General features: G+C 39.5%; 1 protein-coding gene across 2 annotated transcripts in view; it reads left to right on the top strand.

Annotated features, from left to right (window-relative positions):
• mon2 (MON2 homolog, regulator of endosome-to-Golgi trafficking) overlaps positions 1-20,830 on the top strand; it is a 133,601-nt gene that overhangs the window by 77,501 nt on the left and 35,270 nt on the right. For both annotated transcript variants that reach the window (XM_048548669.2, XM_048548667.2), the window contains exons 14-24: positions 1,391-1,569; positions 3,962-4,074; positions 4,177-4,281; positions 6,331-6,411; positions 6,776-6,849; positions 6,942-7,032; positions 11,129-11,230; positions 15,864-15,974; positions 17,151-17,326; positions 18,937-19,099; positions 20,180-20,473. In XM_048548669.2, coding sequence (XP_048404626.2) covers positions 1,391-1,569; positions 3,962-4,074; positions 4,177-4,281; positions 6,331-6,411; positions 6,776-6,849; positions 6,942-7,032; positions 11,129-11,230; positions 15,864-15,974; positions 17,151-17,326; positions 18,937-19,099; positions 20,180-20,473 — 1,489 coding nt within the window. The remainder of the gene's footprint in view (positions 1-1,390; positions 1,570-3,961; positions 4,075-4,176; positions 4,282-6,330; positions 6,412-6,775; positions 6,850-6,941; positions 7,033-11,128; positions 11,231-15,863; positions 15,975-17,150; positions 17,327-18,936; positions 19,100-20,179; positions 20,474-20,830) is intronic.

The raw sequence follows: 20,830 nt of genomic DNA, 5'->3' as shown, positions 1-20,830 counted from the left end.
AGTGTTCAGTCAGCCTGATTGTATTAAATGATGGAGTATGCTTGATAAGCTGAATAGCCTACTCCTGTTCCTGTGTTCCTCTGAGGAGTAGATATAACATTCTTTATTTGCTCTGTTGTGTTTTACAAGAGCTATTCCAAGAACGAGGAACTTCAGTTATGTGGATGGATCAGAGATACTAGGGCTGTTCTCCTTAGAAGAGAAAAGACTGAGAGGATGTTTGATAGAATGTTCAAAATCATGAGCAGGTGCGGAAAAACCACTTCCCGATGGAAGGAATCACAAAAAGCGAGCAAGTAGATTGGGCAAATAATTAGGAAAGCAAATGGAATGTTGGCTTTTAATGCAAATGAATTGAATATAAACAAAGTAAGCTTTGCCACAACTACACAGTGCATTGGTGAGATCACATCTAGAATATAATGTAAAGTTTGACTCCTTATAGACAGAATACTTAAATTGGAAGCAATTTAGGGAAGGTTCACTTGTCCGATTCATGGTATGAGGGCTTGTCATTTGAGAATAGGTTGAGCACTTGAACCTAAACCTTTTGGAGTTTGGACAAATGACATGTTCTTATTGAAACATCTAAGATTCCAAGGCACTTGATAGAATAGATGTTCCAAAGATATATGTCCCCTCTTGACAGAATGCACAGTTTCAAAATTAGGTGTCTTCCATTTAAAGTGGAGATGAAGAATTTCTCCTCAGGGGTCAGAAGTGTTTGAAATTCTCTTCCATGGACAGCTGTAGAAGCTGGGTCATGGCTTAGCTCAGCCTTTAATGTGTTCAGAATTGTGATCTACAAAGGAGACTAAGGTTATTTGGGGTAGGTAGGAAAGTAGAGTTAAAGTAGTCATATCAAGTATAAGCTTATTGAGTGGCAAAATTCCTACTACTTATGCCATTATGTTATGTAATTCAAAAATCAGAGGACATCAATATATTGTGAACGGCATTTAACAAAAGGTGACATCAGGGAAGCACTACCTTAAGAATATGGTGGAGATAGCTTCAGTTGCACCTTTCAAAAGGGAATTGGTTAAGAATCTGAACAGTGAAAATTTGGGGAGCTACAGGAAAGGGTAAGGGAGTGGGGTAAGCTGAGTTGCTGTTGTAGAGAGCCAACGTGAACGCATCAGGTTAGATAATCACTGTGCTGTAATCATTCGATGATTCTACATTGAGTTAAATTCATTTCCAAACTGTTTCTTGAAGAACGTTGTTGAAAAGTAAAACTCCTGAAGATTTGGAAGTTTTTTTAAGCTCACCTGAGCTTATTTGGTCCTTTGTATACCACTTTGACTTGAAATTGTTCCTTGCAGTATGAAATGTATTGAGTATGATATGTAGACAGTTTTTTTTTGAAGAAGCTTATTTGTTTTTACAGCACTGATGAAACCGCCTCAGAAAACATCTTGAAAGCAGAAATGACTATGGCTTCTCTCTGTGGCAAACTGAGTCTTGTTACACCAAGAGATGCGTTCATCACCGCCATTTGCAAGGCATCTCTTCCCCCACATTATGCACTAACTGTTCTGAATAGTTCTTCTGGTGGTTTGCATAAAAGTGAGTAGCTTTTACATATTGCAGATGTTACATTTTTTAATTGATTTTAGTTTGTATTTTTGAAAAGTAGTAATGGGCAAATTGCATTCAGTTTGATGAATTTATCTGTGGTTTTATTAAAAATGCAACTCTATCTGGAATGAATGGTTTAGGGCAGTTCTTCCTCCAAATATACTCATTTCCCTCTTGAGAAGTTGCATCAAATTATGTAGCACTTCTTACATTGATTGGTTGCTGCTACTTTGTGGAGATATTGATTTAATCGGAATCGGTTAGTAAGTATGCTTTTTGGTTTGGTGCTGACCATATGGTCAAGAATGGACTGTGCATAGTGCTGAAACAGCTGATATCTGCTAGACTGATGGTGGGGACAGTGTATTTGGCTTCAGTATTCCTTAAGCAGGAAGTGATAAAGCTGTGATAACCAAGTGTGGAGCTGGGTGAACACAGCAGGCCAAGCAACATCTTAAGAGTACAAAAGCTGACGTTTCAGGCCTAGAACCTTCATCTTGTTTTCTGATGAAGGGTCTAGGCCCGAAACATCAGCTTTTGTACTGCTAAGATGCTGCTCAGCCTGCTGTGTTCATCCAGCTCCACACTTGGTTATCTCGGATTCTCCAGCATCTGCAGTTCCCATTATCTCTGATCAAATGATAAAGCCGTAATATTTTCTGCACTGATGGTGTTGCTCAGAATCTCTCAAATATCAATACCAGGCCATTGCATCAGGAGAAAGTCGTTTTCTGTTGTGTATGTCATAGTCAGTATATTTGTATACATTAAAGAGACACAGTATGTTAATAAATCTTTGTAACAAGCAGCATGACAGTATATAGCATGAGCCCTATCTTGGGCTCCTCCTTTCCTCTGATTATTTGAAGCATTACGGGCTACAGGTAAGCATGCTGCTCTCTGTGCAACTTAATGGCCTGATATTAGCCTAGACTCTGTGCATGTGGAAATAGCGTTAGTATATGATAGCTAGCTATAATGAACATAGAATCCCTACAGTGTGGAAGCAGACCCTTCAGACCATCAAGTCCACACCGCCCCTTCAAAGAGCATCCCACCTATATTCCAACCCTATCCCTAAAACCCTGCATTTTCCCATGTCTAAGCCATCTAGCCCACACATCCCTGGACACTATGGGCAATTTAGCAAGGCCAGTCCACATAATGTGCACGTCTTTGGACTGTGGGGGGAAACTGGAGCACCTGGAGGAAACCCATGCATACATGGGGAGAATGTGCAAATTCCACACAGACAGTCACCCGAGGCTGGAAATACAATCCGGGTCATTGGTGCTGTGAGGCTGCAGTGCTGCCCAAAATTTAACATTTGTTGAGTTCCTTCATGTCAAAAATCATGTGACACCAGGTTATAGTCCAACAAGTTTATTTAAAAACACTAGCTTTCAGAGCCATAGATAATAAAATGTGAGGCTGGATGAACACAGCAGGCTCTGATGAAGGGTCTAGGCCCGAAACGTCAGCTTTTGTGCTCCTGAGATGCTGCTTGGCCTGCTGTGTTCATCCAGCCTCACATTTTATTAGCTTTCAGAGCCATGTTCCTTCTTCAAGTATAGTGAGAGACGAGATAGCAAGACACAGAATTTATAAGTGAAAGATCATACAGCTGATGCAATTGTATTGAATAAACCTAAAATGGCTGGCTGACTCCCTCCTGTTAAATCTGTAACCAGTTAGAAAGGAATTGCAGGTTTCAATTGATTAACATGCAAATCCCAGAATTTTTTTAAGTCACTGCCCCAAGATGACTAAAGGTTTTATCAGTGTATACGAGTGATGATATCTCAAGATCAGACAATGCACTTTAGGTGTGAGACCTTGTTTAGTATCTGCCTGTGTCTTAACCTGGTGTCAGACTGATTTTATTTCTAAAGCAGGAATTTATAAAATTCCCATTGACTGTGTCTACAAATTGCATGCTTTTTGAACAAAATATAATGTATCTGCAAATGCAAATTCACCCCATAGATTTGAGTGCACGCGTGTATATGTTTGAGAGAGTGTGTGTGTGTATATGTGTTGGTGTGAATGTGTATAACATACTGGGGTCATCTAAAGTGCAACATGAACCCAAGATCACAGTTGAGGCCATCCTCATGGATACCAGTCTTGGCAATCAGCCTGTCCTCAGTGATTCTGTGTTGTGTATCCTGAAGATCTGGGACTGAATGCCCTTGACCGCTGAAGTGTTCCCCATTGAGAGGGAGCATCCCTGTCTGGTTGTTGCGTGGTGTCCATCCATCTGTTGTCATAGCATCTGCATGATTTCGCCAATATACCAGACCCTGGGGCATCCTTACCTGCAGTATATGGGCCCTTATCACCTACTTTTGCTCTTACCTTGTTATGTTTTCCTTTCTAGCGTACTCCATTCAGGGTCAAAGTGTGCAGATGATCAGCCCATCAAGTGATTCGCATCAGCAGGTGGTTGCAGTGGGTCAGCCTCTGACTTCTCAACACCAAGGAACTGTTATGGTAAGATATCTTGTCCTGCATCTTTAAAGTAATGTTGAAATACATTGGCATAGTGCATTTCAGTCATTCATTTAATATAAGTGAAACTTTTTTTTCCTCAAGTTGACTGCGAAGAATATTCAGTGCATGCGGACGTTGTTGAATTTAGCTCATTGTCATGGTTCGGTGCTTGGAACGTCATGGCAGCTCGTTCTGGCCACTCTACAGGTATAATCAATCTCCTGCTCATTTGCTCATATTTTACAAAAAATAAGGTTTGGATTTTGTTATACATTGGCATTGTTACGCTTTTATTTGTTTCAGTAATTGCAATCTAATTTTTTGCATGGGTCATGTAAATATGTGAGATGCATCTAGATATGAGACCCTCTTTCAAAAACAAGATGATTTCCTTTGAGGCATAAAGTCACTGTTTCAAATTATATCGTTAGAGGATGTTAAAGGCTCATTTGCCGAGCAGGAAGTTTGCTTAGTGTCCCAGTTAACATTCCTGCCTCAGCCAGTACCACCATAAATAAATTAACTGGCCCTTGCTGTAGCTGGCGTGAATACAGTCGCTGAGTTTCAATATATAGAAAAAATTGAGCAATCCCTTCTATCCAGTCCAGAAACCACTCCAGAAGGGAGACTTATCCAGTGTTGTTAATAGCTTGTTGACCCTTACTCCCATTTAGTGCGGTTCATTATTGTGAGCAATGAATTCACATAAAATCTTTTAAAAATTTCTGAGAAGAAAATCTAAAAACAGATTATTTGGTTTTTATCCACTTTGCTGTTAAGGATTTAGATGCATGCATGTTGGCTGTCATATTTCCTGCATTGCAACAGTGTCTAAAATTCAAAAGCATGTTGTACCAGAGCAGTTTGCTGCCATTCTGAGGTTGTAAAAGGCACTTTGGCCATTCAGGTAACAAGGTGTAGAGCTGGATGAACACTGCAGGTCAAGCAGCATCAGAGAGCAGGAAAGCTGACGTTTTGGGCCTAGATGCTTATCACTACAGGTCTTTCCCTTATATGCAAGAGAAGTATTTCTGGATTCTGCAATTAGTATTCTATATTTAAATATATCTAATCTCCAAGACTGCATTTACCGTGGCTAATCCAACCAGCCTGCACGTCCCTGAACACTACAGTCAATTTAGCAAGGCCAGTCCACCTAGCCTGCACATCTTTAAACAGTGGGAGGAAACCGGAGTGCCTGGAGGTAACCCACACAGACATGGAGAGAATGTGCAAACTCCACACAGTCGCCCAAGGTTGGAGTCAAACTTGGATCCCTGGTGCTGTGAGGCAGCAGTGCTAACCACTGAGCCCTTTATTCAGTTCAAAAACGCAAAATTTGAAACGAGTGCGATAGAACACACACAAAATATCATTGTGGTTGACGAGTTATTTAGCCATACAGAATGAGAGAATTTCTGAAGAAAAGACAGAATTAAAGCTTTTCATATGAACTCATGACACAGTTCAAAAGAAATACCAAAGTAAAGGGAAATGATATACTGTTTGAGTAGAGACTGGTTGACAAGAAGTGTTTCCACTAGTTCATTATGACTGTCAGTTACCCACCAAGCATTGTTTAATTATAAACCATGGCTTTGATTGACGTTGAGTGGTCAATACATTGCCTGAGGGGCAACCCAGGGAATGGTTGTTGCCTATTTTGTTGTCCTTTTTGTCTGAAAAGAGCAGCGTCCTGTGTGTTAATGTGTGTAGCCTCCAGTATGCTGCAAACCCAAATGACAATTCAAATTGGTTGTCAGTGGACTTAATTGTTCACTCAGGATTATTGTGCAAATGGTCTGCCAATCATGGCTAATGCTAGGGTCACTGTTGGTTTTACAAATGCAAGTTCACTGCATAAATCAATACCTTGCTTGTCCAAGCAACGAAAGGAATATTCTTTTTAATGTGATATTCCAATTTTTGGAACGACGCAGCCTGCATACCTAACATCATTGCAGTGAAATTCATACATCACATTTCTCAGTTGTGTGATAGCTACTTCTTGTAAAATATTTTGATGAACTCCGGTTAGAAGATTTTGACAAACTATGACTCTTTTTCAGCCATAATTTCCAGATTTTCAGTTTGAAAATTATGCAAACAATTGTGCAGTTTTACACCTAGAGTATAACTCCTCTTACTGTGACCACTGTCTGTTGGTTTACGTTTTTGTCTTAGCTTTTACAATGCTACTAAGGAATAATTAAAATTGAGTTTTTATGGAACTGATTTGGATGTTCTTTTTATTAGCATCTTGTGTGGATTCTGGGCTTGAAGCCTGCAAGTGGAGGTGCACTGAAACCAGGGAGAGCTGTTGAAGGGCCAAGCACTGTAAGTAACTGCATTCCATTTGATGTGAGTTTGAAGTTGACCTTGTCCTCTCTCTCTCACAGAAGAATCAAAATGAGCCTCTTAGATGCATGCAGGTGTAAACAAAGATTGCTCTTTGATTTTTCTTTTCTGAAAACTTCAGTTTATAAATGATTAATTTTAAAAAGGATTTCTTTGTTTGCATTGCAAATCAGGTGGAATTTAATGATACAGAGGGATTTTTTAAAACGCCAGAATTGTAGCAATAACACTTGAGATGTCCTCAGCTGTCAGCCCTTTGCTTCACTCTGTGGACTCGTTTGCCCTTGTGTTCATGGTGCATACCATGTATAAATAATGAATTTATGGTTTTAACCCTGTTTAGGTTCTGACCACTGCTGTCATGAGCGATTTGCCAGTGATTTCAAACATACTTTCAAGATTATTTGAGAGTTCCCAGTGAGTATGATCTCCTAATAAATAAAATTAATAATTTTAACGTGGGACATCGTAAACTGTTGGTTAACTTGTGTTTTAAATCTAATTTGAAGGTACCTTGACGATGTCTCACTCCATCATTTGATAAATGCACTGTGCTCCTTATCAACTGAAGCCATGGATATGGCATTTTGGAACAACAAGGTACAAATAGAGGAATATCTATTGTTACTGACTGGTTGTATGTATAGCTGTCACAGTAGCAACTGTATGAATAGGCAGTGTTTCTACCACTGAGGCTTCTATCTTGTTCCAGTTTGCAGAGCACTTTTGTACATCTTCTACAGGGAGAGATTACTTGGCAGGAAATTCAGAATTGAGACTTGAAAAAAATGTTAAATAAGAGAAACGAAGCATTCATAGACACTTACAATATTTGTGGGTTCTGGACATTGTTTCAAACTTGTTCTGAAGTGCTGTTTTGTAAACTATATTCTGTACTTACCTCTAAATTTCCACCAACTTTTATCTAGTTAAATTTTTCCAGATATCCACCCTCCGAAACACTTTAGATCTAACTTTAAGGTTATACAACATGTTCAAAACTCCCTCCTGGTTCAGGTGTAATGTGAAGAATCTGGAGCAGAGGTTAAGGAAATCAACCAATGCTGGAGATCACAGCAGGTCACAGCATCCATGGAGACAGAGCAAGCGAACATTTCAAGATAACAAAGTGTGGAGCTGGATGAACACAGCAGGCCAAGCAGCATCTCAGGAGCAACCTTCCTGCAACCTTCAGGTGTCATCGTTGCGGAACTGCAGGAGGCCCAGGATGAACATATTGTCTGAGGAATGGGAGGTGCCATCCTCCCTGGACTGACCTATCCCCTACCTAACTCCCCACCTTTACTGGCTCCATCCCCGCCTCTTTGACCTGTCTGTCTCCACTCCACCTATCTTCTCCTTTATTCATCTTCTATCAGCCTCCCCCTCTCTCCCTATTTATTTCAGAACGCTTCCCCCATTTCTGAAGAACGGTCTAGGCCTGAAATGTCAGCTTTCCTGCTCCTCTGATACTGCTTAGCCTGCTGTGTTCATCCAGCTGTACACCCTGTTATCCCTTATAATCTTCCACTTTAGCCTATTCCTGCACGTGCATTTCTTCCATAACCTTTAAAATATTCAGGTCTTTTAATGGCACACTTGCACGTTAGTGTTCGCAGTTTGGCTGGTAGCGGCTCATTTCTTTTCTGGGTGAGTTCCGTTCTTGTAACGAATGCTTTACCAAAACAAGATAGTTGTCTTTCAGACTCAGTTCCTCTGCTAGATTGTTGACTTCCACAGGATGTTGAATTCCACAGAATTATTTAACTTGAGTGAAAGCTGCTGCTTGTTGTGTTCTCCAATACCAATGCAACTACTGAATTTGTGTAAAGGTTCACACTCTGGTGACAAATTAGGCAGGAAATTAACTAAGTTATGTATCAAGTATCACGTATCACCCCATCACCCTCCAGATTCAATGCATCATTCTGTGCCACTTCCGCCACCTGCAATCTGATCCCACTACCAAGGATATATTTCCCTCCTCATCCTTATCTGCCTTTAAGAGGGGCCGGTCTCTCTGCAACTTTTCCCTGCTACCACAGGAGGTGCTACACCTGCCCTTCATCTCTCCCCTCACCTCCATTCCAGGCCCCAAGAAAACCTTCCATATTAAACAGATAGTCACCTGTGCATCCGCTAATGTGGTATTTTGTATCCACTGTTTCCGGTGTGGCCTCCTCTACATCAGGGAAACCAAGCAGAGGCTTGGAGACCACTTTGTGGAGTACCTACGCTCGATTCGTAACAAACGGCAACATCTCCCAGTTGTGAACCACTTCAACACCCCTTCCCACTCCTTGGACGACATGTCCATCCTGGGCCTCCTCCAGTGCCCCAATGACATCACCCAAAGGCTTGAGGAACAGCATCTCATATCCCACCTGGGAACCCTGCAGCCCAATAGTCGCAATGTGGACTTTACAAGCTTCAAAATCTCCCCACCACTGACCTCAGCCCATCTCGTCCCTGCCTCCTTGACCTGTTTGTCTTTCTCCCACTTATCTGCTCCTCCCACCTCACTGACCAATCCCCAGCCCCACTTCCTACCTACTTGCCTCATCCCTGTCCTTCTTGGCCTGCCCATTTTCCCTCCCGTCTATCCGCCCCTCCCTCCTCACTGACCGTCCCCCATCCCAATTCCCTGCCTACACTCACCTGTACTGGCTTCACCCCACCTCCTTGACCTGTCCGTCTTCTCTCCACATATCTGCTCCACTATCTAGCTTCTGTCATTGCCTCCCCCTCTCTCTATTTATTTCGGAGCCTCCTTCCCCTCTCCCATTTCTGAAGAAGGGTACAGGCCCAAAACATCAGCTTTCCTGTTCCTCTGATGCTGCCTGGCCTACTGTGTTCATCCAGCTGCACACTTTGTTGTCTCAGACTCCAACATCAGCAGTTCATATTGTCTCGTAGTTTAAAAACTGCTGCTTTCACTAGCTTCAGTTGTTAGTAACCATCCTTCACATCAAGGGTCATAAAGACCTTTATCATGGCAAGTTGTGGGAGAATTTCTTCCATGTTTGATATACGGTGATGAGCTCTCTTCAAAGCTGAGTGAGATCCTTGGATTTAAGCGTACTTTCAGTTTTCCTGCTTTCACTTCTATAATGCTGTTAATCCAGTCTGTAGAAGTTTTTGTTTTCTTGAGTACAGCTTTCTTTTCCAGCTTGTCTTTCATCTCCTATGTAGAATTATGAGTCTTCATTTTTCCTATTGCTTTGCCTTCAGCTTCTTTTGTTCTGTTGGGTTGAGTATTGTTCAAGTGTTTAACTTCAATCCTGCTTTTGAGGGTTTCATTTTAAAATCATCATTTTGCACAGATTTATGAAACTCATGGTGTTACACAGAGCACTGGTGGTCTATCTTATACTTCGCATTCTCTTGATACATTACGTCATAATCTTTATTCCGACAGTCACTAACCATTCTTTGCTTTGGATCTGATGATGCCTACTTGTAGTACAGTGTAGAGTGATTTAACAGACCCAATGCATGGTATCTCTTCTGCTGTCATCTTTGTAGGATTGCCTTGCTTCTTTCCAATTAAATATTTGTGTACAAAGTGACTCAGCACAGATTTTCCCTTCCTGGATCATATTTCTTTTTGTTTTATGTAATGTCATCCACAATACATAAATTCTATACTCTGGTCTTGATCTTTCTCGTATTCTTCTACATATGTTTCTGTTTTCCTATGATATTGGTCGGCTTTGGCCTGGACTGACTGTCAGCGCAGTGCGTAGGCTATTCTGACATGAATAGTCTCTAGCCAATAATTAACAACCTCAGATTTTCTCCATTTTGTCAGTAGTTTCCTTGACAGCACGTTTCTCCTGTCTCAAAAAACATCCTCTCACAGCAAGATCTTTTGAGCAGAATACATTTCTGTGTTTCATGAGATCGTTTTCCAGATGTCCACACACTAAAGATTAAATTAAAAAAGTCAATGCCATCGCATATTAATCAGTATTTTCTGTCTCCCCATGAACTTTGTTCAATACTCCCTGTTCACAGCAGAGTGTTCAAAATGTTTTTACAGGGCCTTCAAAATTTCTCCAGTTTGACATCTAAGCCCTTCAGTGAGGTTTAGGGTGCAAAACTGTGTCTTTACCCACCCATAAATAATGAGATTGATACACTTTATTTGTTCAGGTTTTTTCGTTTAGTTCTGTAGGTGCTTCTTAATTTTGCTACTGAGATAGGAAGAAGTTCCCATTCTATTTAATATCATCTTTCATTTCCACAGTATCAGGGACTCAAATTCACAGCCAAGCTATCTCATACTTCAAAGTAGCAGACTGGAGTTCGAATTCTTCTATTTGTTCTTACTGGCTTTGACTCTCAGAGCTCTGATAATCAACACAATTTTCGATGCGCACTCTCGGCAGCATATTTCATGTAATTTTTTACGGCTTCTCAAATTAAAGTGTGAAATCATGACAATGGCAAGTCACAGGTGTAAATGTCCTTACAGATGTATTTCTTCAAGCATCCACCAGAGGAATTTTTTTCCCCCTATCTTATCTACTTCCTTGATCATTTAAATTAGAATACCCCAAATCTTTTTTTTATTCAAAGGAATGCAAGCCTAGTCTGGGAAACTGGCCACACAATTCAACCCTTTCAACCCTGGTATAACTCTTGCGAATCTGGTTTATTTCTGATGCTAATAATTTGTTTATTCTTTACTTAGGAACCTTCTCTATTTGCTGTTGCCAAATTGCTCGAAACAGGATTAGTGAATATGCACCGAATTGAGATTCTCTGGAGGCCTTTAACAGGACACTTACTGGAGGTAAACCATTTATTTTTTGTTGTCTTCATTGTTAACTGTTTATATAACTTGTATCAGATTTAATAAGTGAGTGAATAATTTTAATTCAGCAAGTATATGCTTCCCACCTATGTTTTTAATATTCATGTAATATATAGCAGCAAGTTGCTTAGAACACCAATTCCGGATTATTTCAGAAAGAGAATTACATTAAAATTACATAAATAATACCCCCAGTATTTGACTTTTTTTAAAAAGCTGTAATTTGCCAAATGTTTCACAGAAATAACATGATCTTTTGAAAATAGTCTGGATGAAAGAATAACTTATGAGCATACATCAAAATGGGTTGGGGAATAAGTAGATTGAAATACCAAAGTTTCTACTGGTCTAATCAAATGAACACCTCTCAGAATTTGAAAAGTCATATTTTCGTTTCATGTGGATGTGATTCTAAGGTTACTTGCCCTGGAAATGATCATGCCAACTTGACTGGAAAGGCAGTAGGGAAACAAAAAATTCGGAAAACAGTTTCGGACTATTTTAGCACTGTGATGTGCTCTCCTAAGACACCTGTTCAACTTTAGTTTGGGTTATTTATAGATATAATTAAGCTACACATGTAACGCTTGCATCTGAGGTAGAAGTGCCTGTTGTTCTGTATGGTAGTTGAGGGGAAAGTATTCATTTTTAGATCCACTGTGTCTTTTAAAATTTGGTAAAGCTGAACACAGCATTTTTAATTAGTTAAGTAAATTGTTTGGGTTTGTGACGGATGTAATATTAAAATTTTGGGACACAGCAGAGCAGATATCTTTTCTATCATTTTGTTTTATACGATTATTCTGAAATAGTGATACTTTCGCATTTCTAAAGTTTGAGGAAGTGGTTATGTGTCTATAATAGTGATTCTGGCAAGTTCAAATTGTAGTATTCAGCTAGAAATAAGCCATGTAATTTTCACTGTGCCATTGCCAAGTGAAGCAGTATGAATTTCACCATGTTCTCTAACCTGTCACCTTCACGCTGTCCCTTTCTGTTTTCTTCCTATCGCTTCCTCTCACCTTTTGCAGAAGGTAAGTCCTTCCCTGTTATCTAAGCATCCTTAACAAAGTGTTCTCCACAAAGCCTTTATACTTGCATTGTTATCATTAATACATTTTCCACTTTGTTCTATTTGCAAATTTTCATGACTTAATATTTTAAATGTGCACTAGATTCAAGCTGTACAGCTGTGTAATGTATTCTGACTGGAGGATATAAAACTGGAAAGGTGTTGAGATTAATTCAGCTTCTACATTTTGGAAGGATCAGCGGAGCTCTTTGGGCGGAAATTTGGGATGTCGAGATCTTGCATTATGAGGGAAAATTTCACTGTGGTAGCTGTTTATAAAGTTCAATACCTTTCCCCTGCCACCATGAACCCACAGAGATGGAACAATCTCAAGGACTGCAGAATAGTAAAATATCTGTTGTTAAAATAAGCTTTCAGCTAAGATGGAATTTGCATTAACACAATGCCTTTTACCTCTACAAAACATTCCGAGTAATGAACATCAAATGAAAAGTTGAACTATGGTCACCTATGTAGGAAGATGTCATTGCCAATGTGCAAACTAAACTTTTATGAGTAACAGATTAATGCATTACTAGAGGACATATCTGTACTGATGGGGGAAGAATCAACCATGGTCAGGACACTGGGAGAACTCTGTTCATTTTTGAAGAATTGTTGTGGAATCTTTCTTGCCTACCTGAAGGGGCCAACAGAGCTTAGCACCTCTTAAACACCATCTTTAATGTTGCTAGACTCCCTGCAGCCTTGGAATGGATTTTATTGTACTCATTCTTGGAATATTAGCAAGGCTGGCTTTTATTGTCCACCCCTAATTGTCCAGTGGGCAGTTAGAAGTCAACCACATTTGTGATTCCAGAGTCACACATAAGCAAAACCAAGTAAGAATGGTAGTTTTCCTTCTCCAAGGATATTAGTGAAACAGGTGAGTTTTTAAAACAACCAATACTGGTTACTTCATTAGACCAACTTTTTATTCAAGCTTTTCTTTTTGTTTACTTCATATTTCACCACCTGCCATGGTGGCATTCAAAGCAGTGTCCAACCACTACGCCACTGCCTCCCCAGCCTTCTGAAGTGCAAGTAGGATTGGTAAGACTGAGCTAAATTGACAGTAAATGAAACAACGTGAAGTTGAGGAATATTTTGATCATCTCAGAAAATGTAACCGCGAAGTGTAGACGATCTATGATTTGCATTGGTCCGTGAAAGAACACTCATGCATGAGATATTCTTTTGAAATCTGGCCTTAACTTTTTTTTGCTTGAATGGAAAAAAATAAATTCCTAATAATTCCACCACCCTTACCTTCTATCCACATTTTGGCATTTCTATCTTGGAATCATAGAGGCATACAGCATGCAAACCCTTTGGTCCAACTTATCCAGGTTTCCAAAAATGAACTCATCCCATTTCCCTGCGTTTGGCCTATATCCCTCTAAACCTTTCCTGTTGATGTACCTGTCCAACTGCCTTTTAAATGTTGTAATTGTACTCACCCCTACCACTTGCTCTGGCAGTTTGTTGCACATATGAGCCGTTCTCTGTGTGAAAAAAGTTGCCCCTCAGGTACCTTTCAGATCTTTCCCATCCTCTTTAAATCTATGCACTCTCGTTTTGGACCTTGGCTGTTTACCTAGCCAATGAATCTTGTGACTTAACCTCAGCTCCCTACACTGTCGGATAAAAAGTCCAATCCTGTCCAGCCTCTCCCTACAACTGAAACACCCCAGTCTCAAGGCCACCCTTGTAAATCTTCTCTGTACCATTTCTACAGTTCATAGGATGGCATTCCAAAGAAGAGATCCGCTATGATCCTGCTATCCCAGTCATGGTTGCTGAGAACAGCCTATACTACACACTAACTCCACATTGTTGTGTAAAGAGTGTGGATCTTGTGTAGTTGAGCTAGCCATTGAATAAGCTCTGTACAGTCAGGGTAGCTCAAAGCCCATCCTTAAATGAACCAAATGTATGGATCAGTATTGCATTGCAAATACCATGGGACAATAGCTGTGCTTAATTCCAGTTACACAATTGAAAATTATTTTAAATGTTTAAAAGGTATTGTTCTGAGTTATTTATATTGAGTTGATTTTGTGCTTAACGAAATTAGCCAATGTCTTGAGAGCACTGCATATGTGTCCAGTATGAATGTAGGTATTAAAATTGGAGACATTGCACTTGATAATAAAACTAGCAAATTTTATAACGTTATGTTGAATCATTCAGGAGGTAATTTTAACAGAGCAAATAATATGAATGATTTCTCTGCCGGTCCTGATCGAAGCTGGAATGGAACCTGCAAAAGCACTTCTGAAGTATTATTCCTGTACCACAATGCTGCTTCAAGTAACTGAATGTGTGTCTTAAATTAATTACTCTTGTGTTCTATCACAAATTTTTTGATTCACTTGAAGCATAGTGCTCATAGTCTACAGAATTATCAGAATAAATATATATTATATGGGCTTATAAATATCGCAGGCATGAGGGAAGCAAATGATTATCATTTATGTTAGATGTCAGTTTCAATTTTTCAGCAAAATGTAATTTTTGGAACATTGCATCTTTGGCATATGGTTTGTAATAGGCCCTCTTGTTCTGCAGCATTTTGTGGAAAGTTACTTGGCTATGTGATGTATGTGATCTGCACATGTCATCTAGAACAGGATCAGCAGTGAAGCTTAGCTATCTTGACATAATAGTCATTTGTTTTGAGGGTTGACTTACCTTTTCAAGATTAGTGTTGGTGAAGAATGGTTTCCACTTACACCATTGCTAATCTTATCTGGAGTTGAGGCACAGCTCATCTGCGTTGGAGCACAATGCACTCTTTCCCTGGGCTGCCTGCTTTTACTTTGATGCTTTGTCAGGTTAAGGTATGATTCTGTATTCAGGCTACATTTACACAATTACTGTAGCATCAATGAAAGCAGCGCTGCCTGGTCACCCCTGAATTTAGTAAGTTTAACGATGTCCTGTGGGAAGTTGAGTGTTGAGTGATGATGTCAATTTATGGTAGTTATGCAAGTCAGTCAGTATTAATTGCAGTGTGCTACTTTTACATAAAATCTTACATGGAATTGAAAGTTACAACTTATGAACAATGTAATGTTTGTCATTTGTTCTTGCTGGCTTGTTATTGGTAATCTATAAGTACAGTGAAGAGCAGCTACTTTCACATTAAATACACTTGACAATCGTGACAGCACATATGATCAAAATAATTTTGCTTTTATGTTTCAGATGTTGAATTGAAAGAGAGAGGGACCTGCTAACAGTAGTCTGTGGTGATTGTTTTGGGGGGGCGGGGGAGCCATGGGTATTAGACAGATTGTGATCCAATGCCCTAGGTCTCAGGTTTAGTTTTGTAAATTTGGTAGTTTGTTGATGTGCATCTAAGCTAACAAACTATTCAAGAATGGAATTTACTTCAGAATCTGTTGGATTTTGTTTTTCTTTTGAACTAACTTATTTGTGAGGTCAAAGTGCATTCTGTAATTTTCCCTTTCTGTTTCCTAAAGCATTTGGCTCCTAATTAATACCTAGATGCTATTTTTGTCATTTGGTTCACAGGTATGCCAGCACCCAAATGCCAGGATGCGGGAGTGGGGAGCAGAAGCTGTGACTTCTCTGATAAAAGCTGGGTTGTCTTTTAAACATGATCCACCGCTATCACAAAATCAGGTTAGTTCATCAAGAGAAGGAAGCAGGAATTAATTTTACAACCCATTCACTCAAATATTGCTATTGAATAGAGGAAGAAAGAGATGCATTTTGCCTGAGGCCTAATGGCAATCCATTGTGTGCGCATAGTGCTCTTGTTACAATTCTTATTTATGGAAGAACACCTTAACGGATCCCAGACCAATTCCATTCCCACTGGAAATGTATCATTTCAACCAAATTTAATGAAGTAGCACAGGTTGCAGGAGGAAAACTATCTCTGACTGAGTGGTTATAAGACCTCGGGCTCATTGCAAAAGGATCTTGCTGTGATTAGCCCTTGTATTTTAAATGCAATCATTAACATCAAAACTGCCTCCTTCAAATCTTCTATCGCTTTGTAATGAGTTTTGAACATCCTTTGTCTTAAGGAGTCATTTCTGAACAAATGTCTGAGATTGATGGCCAAAGCATACTTTCAATTTGTTGAGCAAAACTATTTAAGGCAGAAAATTTAACTTGTTTCTGTGACCCATAAAAGTCGATTCACTTAAATTTAGAGAACAGGAAAATTCTCTAGTGATAAACCAGTCCTTTAAAGCACAGATTTTACTGCTGATCTGTTGCAAATGTGTAGCAAGTGATCAGTGTATTGAAAATTTTGTCAAAATTGAGCAATGGAATTTTAGCACATGCACAACTGAGATTTCTTTAGCTACGGTCATTGTCATTCTCGCAAAATCATTTGGCTGATGCAGCAGGTACCACTGAGCACCAAGCCCTAAATGAAGTCAGGAACAACCTTCGCTATAGCTGATTGTTCAGACCAATAGCCATGTATAAGTAATTGTCTGAACTATTATTTGAAACAAAACCAGAGAATAAGCAGATTTATGGACCTCTATGTCTACATGTCACCTTCTGATCATAACTTACCAACTTTGCTTGCATTTTGTCATCTTCCTATTTAAAATGAACTGATTACTCTTTTGTTCTAATTGAAAAAGAGTGTCTTTTTCAATTTTGTCATTGAAATTTAGCGCTTAAGAAACTGTTGAATTTTTGATGTTCACTTTGAAGGTTCTCTATTCTTATTTGCTCTAATAATTTGCTTTAAAGATTGAGTTCTTTTAAAAGACCTTATTTCTCAATGGCGTTTTGACTTTGCTCTGAGCTTGCTTTTGAATTTCTTTGCAGAGGTTGCAGTTGCTGCTGCTGAATCCATTGAAGGAATTGTCCAATATTGTGCACCCTGACATCCGACAGAAGCAGTTGGAGTGCGTGCTTCAAATCCTGCAGAATGAGGGAGACAGCCTGGGGCCTGGCTGGCCATTAGTGTTGGGAGTCATAGAAGCAATTCAAAATGACCAAGGGTCAGTAGCAGCTGTTCTTGCTTTGTTGTCTCTTTGTTTCCATGTACTATGGCTGAAGCCTGAAGCAGCATTTCTACCCATTATAAAGTTCTATTTGAGTTGCCTCTTTCATACCATCATATGACTGTGAAGATCCAATATCGGCTTATTGACTGAGTTCTAACAAATATGCAAGAACAGAGGTTCCAGGACTCGAGAGTTATGAGTAAACCATGTGGAATCTTGGCATTGATAAATAGATCAATTGAATACAAAAACTAAGCCCTGAATAAAGCTCTATTTAGACACCAGCCAGACTGTTGCATCCAGTTCTAGTCACCCCACTCTAGGATGGATACAGGAGTTTTTGAGAGGGCACAGAAGAGCTCTGTCCAAGGTTGGATCCAAGGAGTGGGATTTTAGCTACAAGGTTAAGTTGGAAAAGCTAGTTTTGTTCTTGGAGCACAGGCGATTATAAAGGGAGTTTTGTTTGAAACATGTAAGATTATGATTGGTTTGACAATTTACACAGGGAAATGTTGTTCCTCTGAGCTGATAGTATAAGCTGTAGGGGAAAACAGAAATAAGGTTTTGGCAAGAGGTCATGTGAGGAGGAACTTCTTTAACGTAGCCCATGATAATGGCCTGGAAATTGCTGTCCTCAAAGATGGTTGGTGTGGAAATAATCAATGATTTCAGAAAATAAACTACAGTGCTACAAGATCAAGCGGGTTTGTGGGACTGACTGGATTTCTCTGCAGGAAGTTGGCATGGTTTTGACTGGCGTCCTGTTGTAAATGACTCTAAGTATATGCTTTGCTCAGAAGAACCGTTAACGATCATGGTTTGCTTTTCATGTTAGTTTACAAATATGAACTTTAAAATCTATTTCCATCACCATCACCATTGTCCTTTGTAGTGGCAGGTAGAATGCGTTTTGTTTTTTTTAGTGATTTTGTTTTTAAAATCAAGTTATCCAAGTAACTGTTAGTCTTCTGAAAACACAAGTGTAAGACGTATGAAACTGCAGAAATCTGAAACTGGTCTAGAAAAACTGACCACTATGAAGCAAAACATATCCAATGTTAATTTAATTTGCATTTAAGACTGCTGTATGCATTTTTTTGGTACTCTTTACTGAAAAGAGCCAAACACTTGATCTGGAGTGTAGTCACTTGTCCTATAATCTGATTCCATTCCTGCAAAGCACCTTGGGGTGTTTTAAGATGTTTTTTAAAAAACTGTATAAATGCTAATTGTTGTTGGAAAGACTTCAGAAGCTGAAAATGTTCCTTTTTCTTTTGCAAGTCTAAATTAGGCTGAATGTACCATAGCTTTTGTGATCCTAAGATGCTGCTTGGCCTGCTGTGTTCATCGAGCCCCACACTTTGTAATCTTGGACTCTCCAGCATCTGCAGTTCCCATTATCTCTGAATGTACCATGAGACTGATTTAGTACTTTCTAATCCATAAGAATACTTCTAGAGGGTGCAGATGTAATTAATATATAAATTTAATTAAGGCAGGCTTTTATTACTTGATTTTTATTCTCATTAAATATTCTCCGAAGTGTTCTCCCTCCTCTGCTGGAATGGTTTCACTTGATTAATAATTACTCTTACTATTTGCAGAGAAACTCTAATCCGCACAGCATTCCAATGTTTGCAGCTCGTGGTGACTGATTTTCTACCCACCATGCCCAGCACCTGCCTTCAGATTGTTGTGGATGTAGCCGGCAGCTTCGGGCTTCAGAATCAGGAGCTCAACATCAGTTTGACCTCAATAGGTCTCTTGGTAGGTTGTTATAACTGGTAAGAATTTTGTCCCTCAGTGTGATGCAAAATTGTACAGCAGAGAACACTTGATGCGAGAGTGAAGAGTTAAGAGGATCTGTTGATGGGGATCATGGTAGTGACTTGACAGAATCCTGTGTCGAGAATAAACGTCACACCAGTGTTTGCCTGTGCTGTAAATGCTTTTCTCATGTGGCACTTCAAACTTTGTATCCTGCGTTTCAGTGCAGCTAAAATGGTAAAAGTCAATACTAATGCTTCGATGCATCATCTGTGGTTCAATGCAAGTTGTCCACGTTGCCTCACAGTTCATTTTAAATTTAGCTTGGATAAACTTGTCTTTGATGTGAGTCGAATAGGACAAAACTAGAATTAGCTTTCTAGGATACTGTCTTGCAACTTATTACCTCATTGATTACTAAAATATTCATTTTTGAAACAATAATTAGATGATAACTTAATGATACTAAGCCATTACTTTGAAGTAGGGCTGATTGTCTTTTCTCCCTAACATTGCAACCTTGTAAATATCTGGTTGTATGATTGCAGTTTACTATTTAATCATTAGCTGACTTTGAAGTTCTTGTTGCTTTTGGCATTAGGAGCTGTTAATCTTGTCAAGTTTCATACTTCCTCAGTTACAGCTGAGAATAGTCTCCACTGACTATCTTGTTGGGTGCATCTTCATGTCCGGAACACACTGTTCTGTCTCAAAATTCAGTTCATTATAAAGATTTATTTGTTTTATTATTGAGATTGTTACTTATTGAATGCTTGCTTTTTGTTAACATCTTCAAACATTATTCAATTACAAGATCAACTGTAAATGAACTAGATTTTTTGAATCTGAAATACACTAATTGTTTCCATGTTAGGATAATAATGCATTTAACATTATTTATACTGTATTCCCACAAGAAAGGCATCTTGTTAAGCAAAAATGAGAGTTTATGCCATATTTTGATTTCCTTCAAAATTTTAGAACATAGAACTTCAGTAGATCTCTGGTAAGCAAAATAATCAGTTACTTTCACAATATTTCACAATCTTTGGAACATTCCTCTGTGTGCTTTTCCTGCAGTGGAACATCTCAGACTATTTCTTCCAACGAGGAGAGACCATTGAGAAGGAACTAGACAAGGAGGAAGCTCTGCTGCAGAAACAGGCAGAGGAAAAGGGAGTCCCTTTGAATCGGCCGTTCCATCCTGCTCCTCCATTTGACTGTCTCTGGTTGTGCCTTTACTCAAAACTGGGAGAACTGTGTGTAGATCCAAGGCCAGCTGTCCGAAAGAGTGGAGGACAGACCTTGTTCTCTACAGTTGGTGCGCATGGTACTTTATTACAGCATGCCACCTGGCATACAGTGTTGTGGAAGGTACTGAACAAGCCAGAAAATAATTATTTGTACTGGTTAATGTTCCAGGTCTGGTGGGTCACATGGCACTTTCATCTGAAGGATTTTAGCTGAATAACAGTTTCACATCTCAGCCTGTCATTTTCCTTTGACAGTTTCATAAGTTGTTCCTTCCCTGACTCTTTTCCTCTTGCCATGCTGTGTTCCTCTGTTTCCTTTCCTGCCTTTATCCTGACTTGTGTCTGGTCACTGTGATACTTTGAACTTGGGGCAGGATCTATGAAGCCCCTTCTAAGACTTTGCTGCTCCTCAGCTCAGATCTACACTGACTGACACTGGTGCCCCCTGCCTTTCACATTGGTCCTTCTGCCTCCCTGC

This window comes from Stegostoma tigrinum, chromosome 18 (genome assembly GCF_030684315.1).
Source record: "Stegostoma tigrinum isolate sSteTig4 chromosome 18, sSteTig4.hap1, whole genome shotgun sequence".
In the NCBI taxonomy this organism is placed as follows: Eukaryota; Metazoa; Chordata; class Chondrichthyes; order Orectolobiformes; family Stegostomatidae; genus Stegostoma; species Stegostoma tigrinum.
Note: the sequence above shows the minus strand (reverse complement) of the source record. Positions and strands in the feature narration are given on the sequence as shown.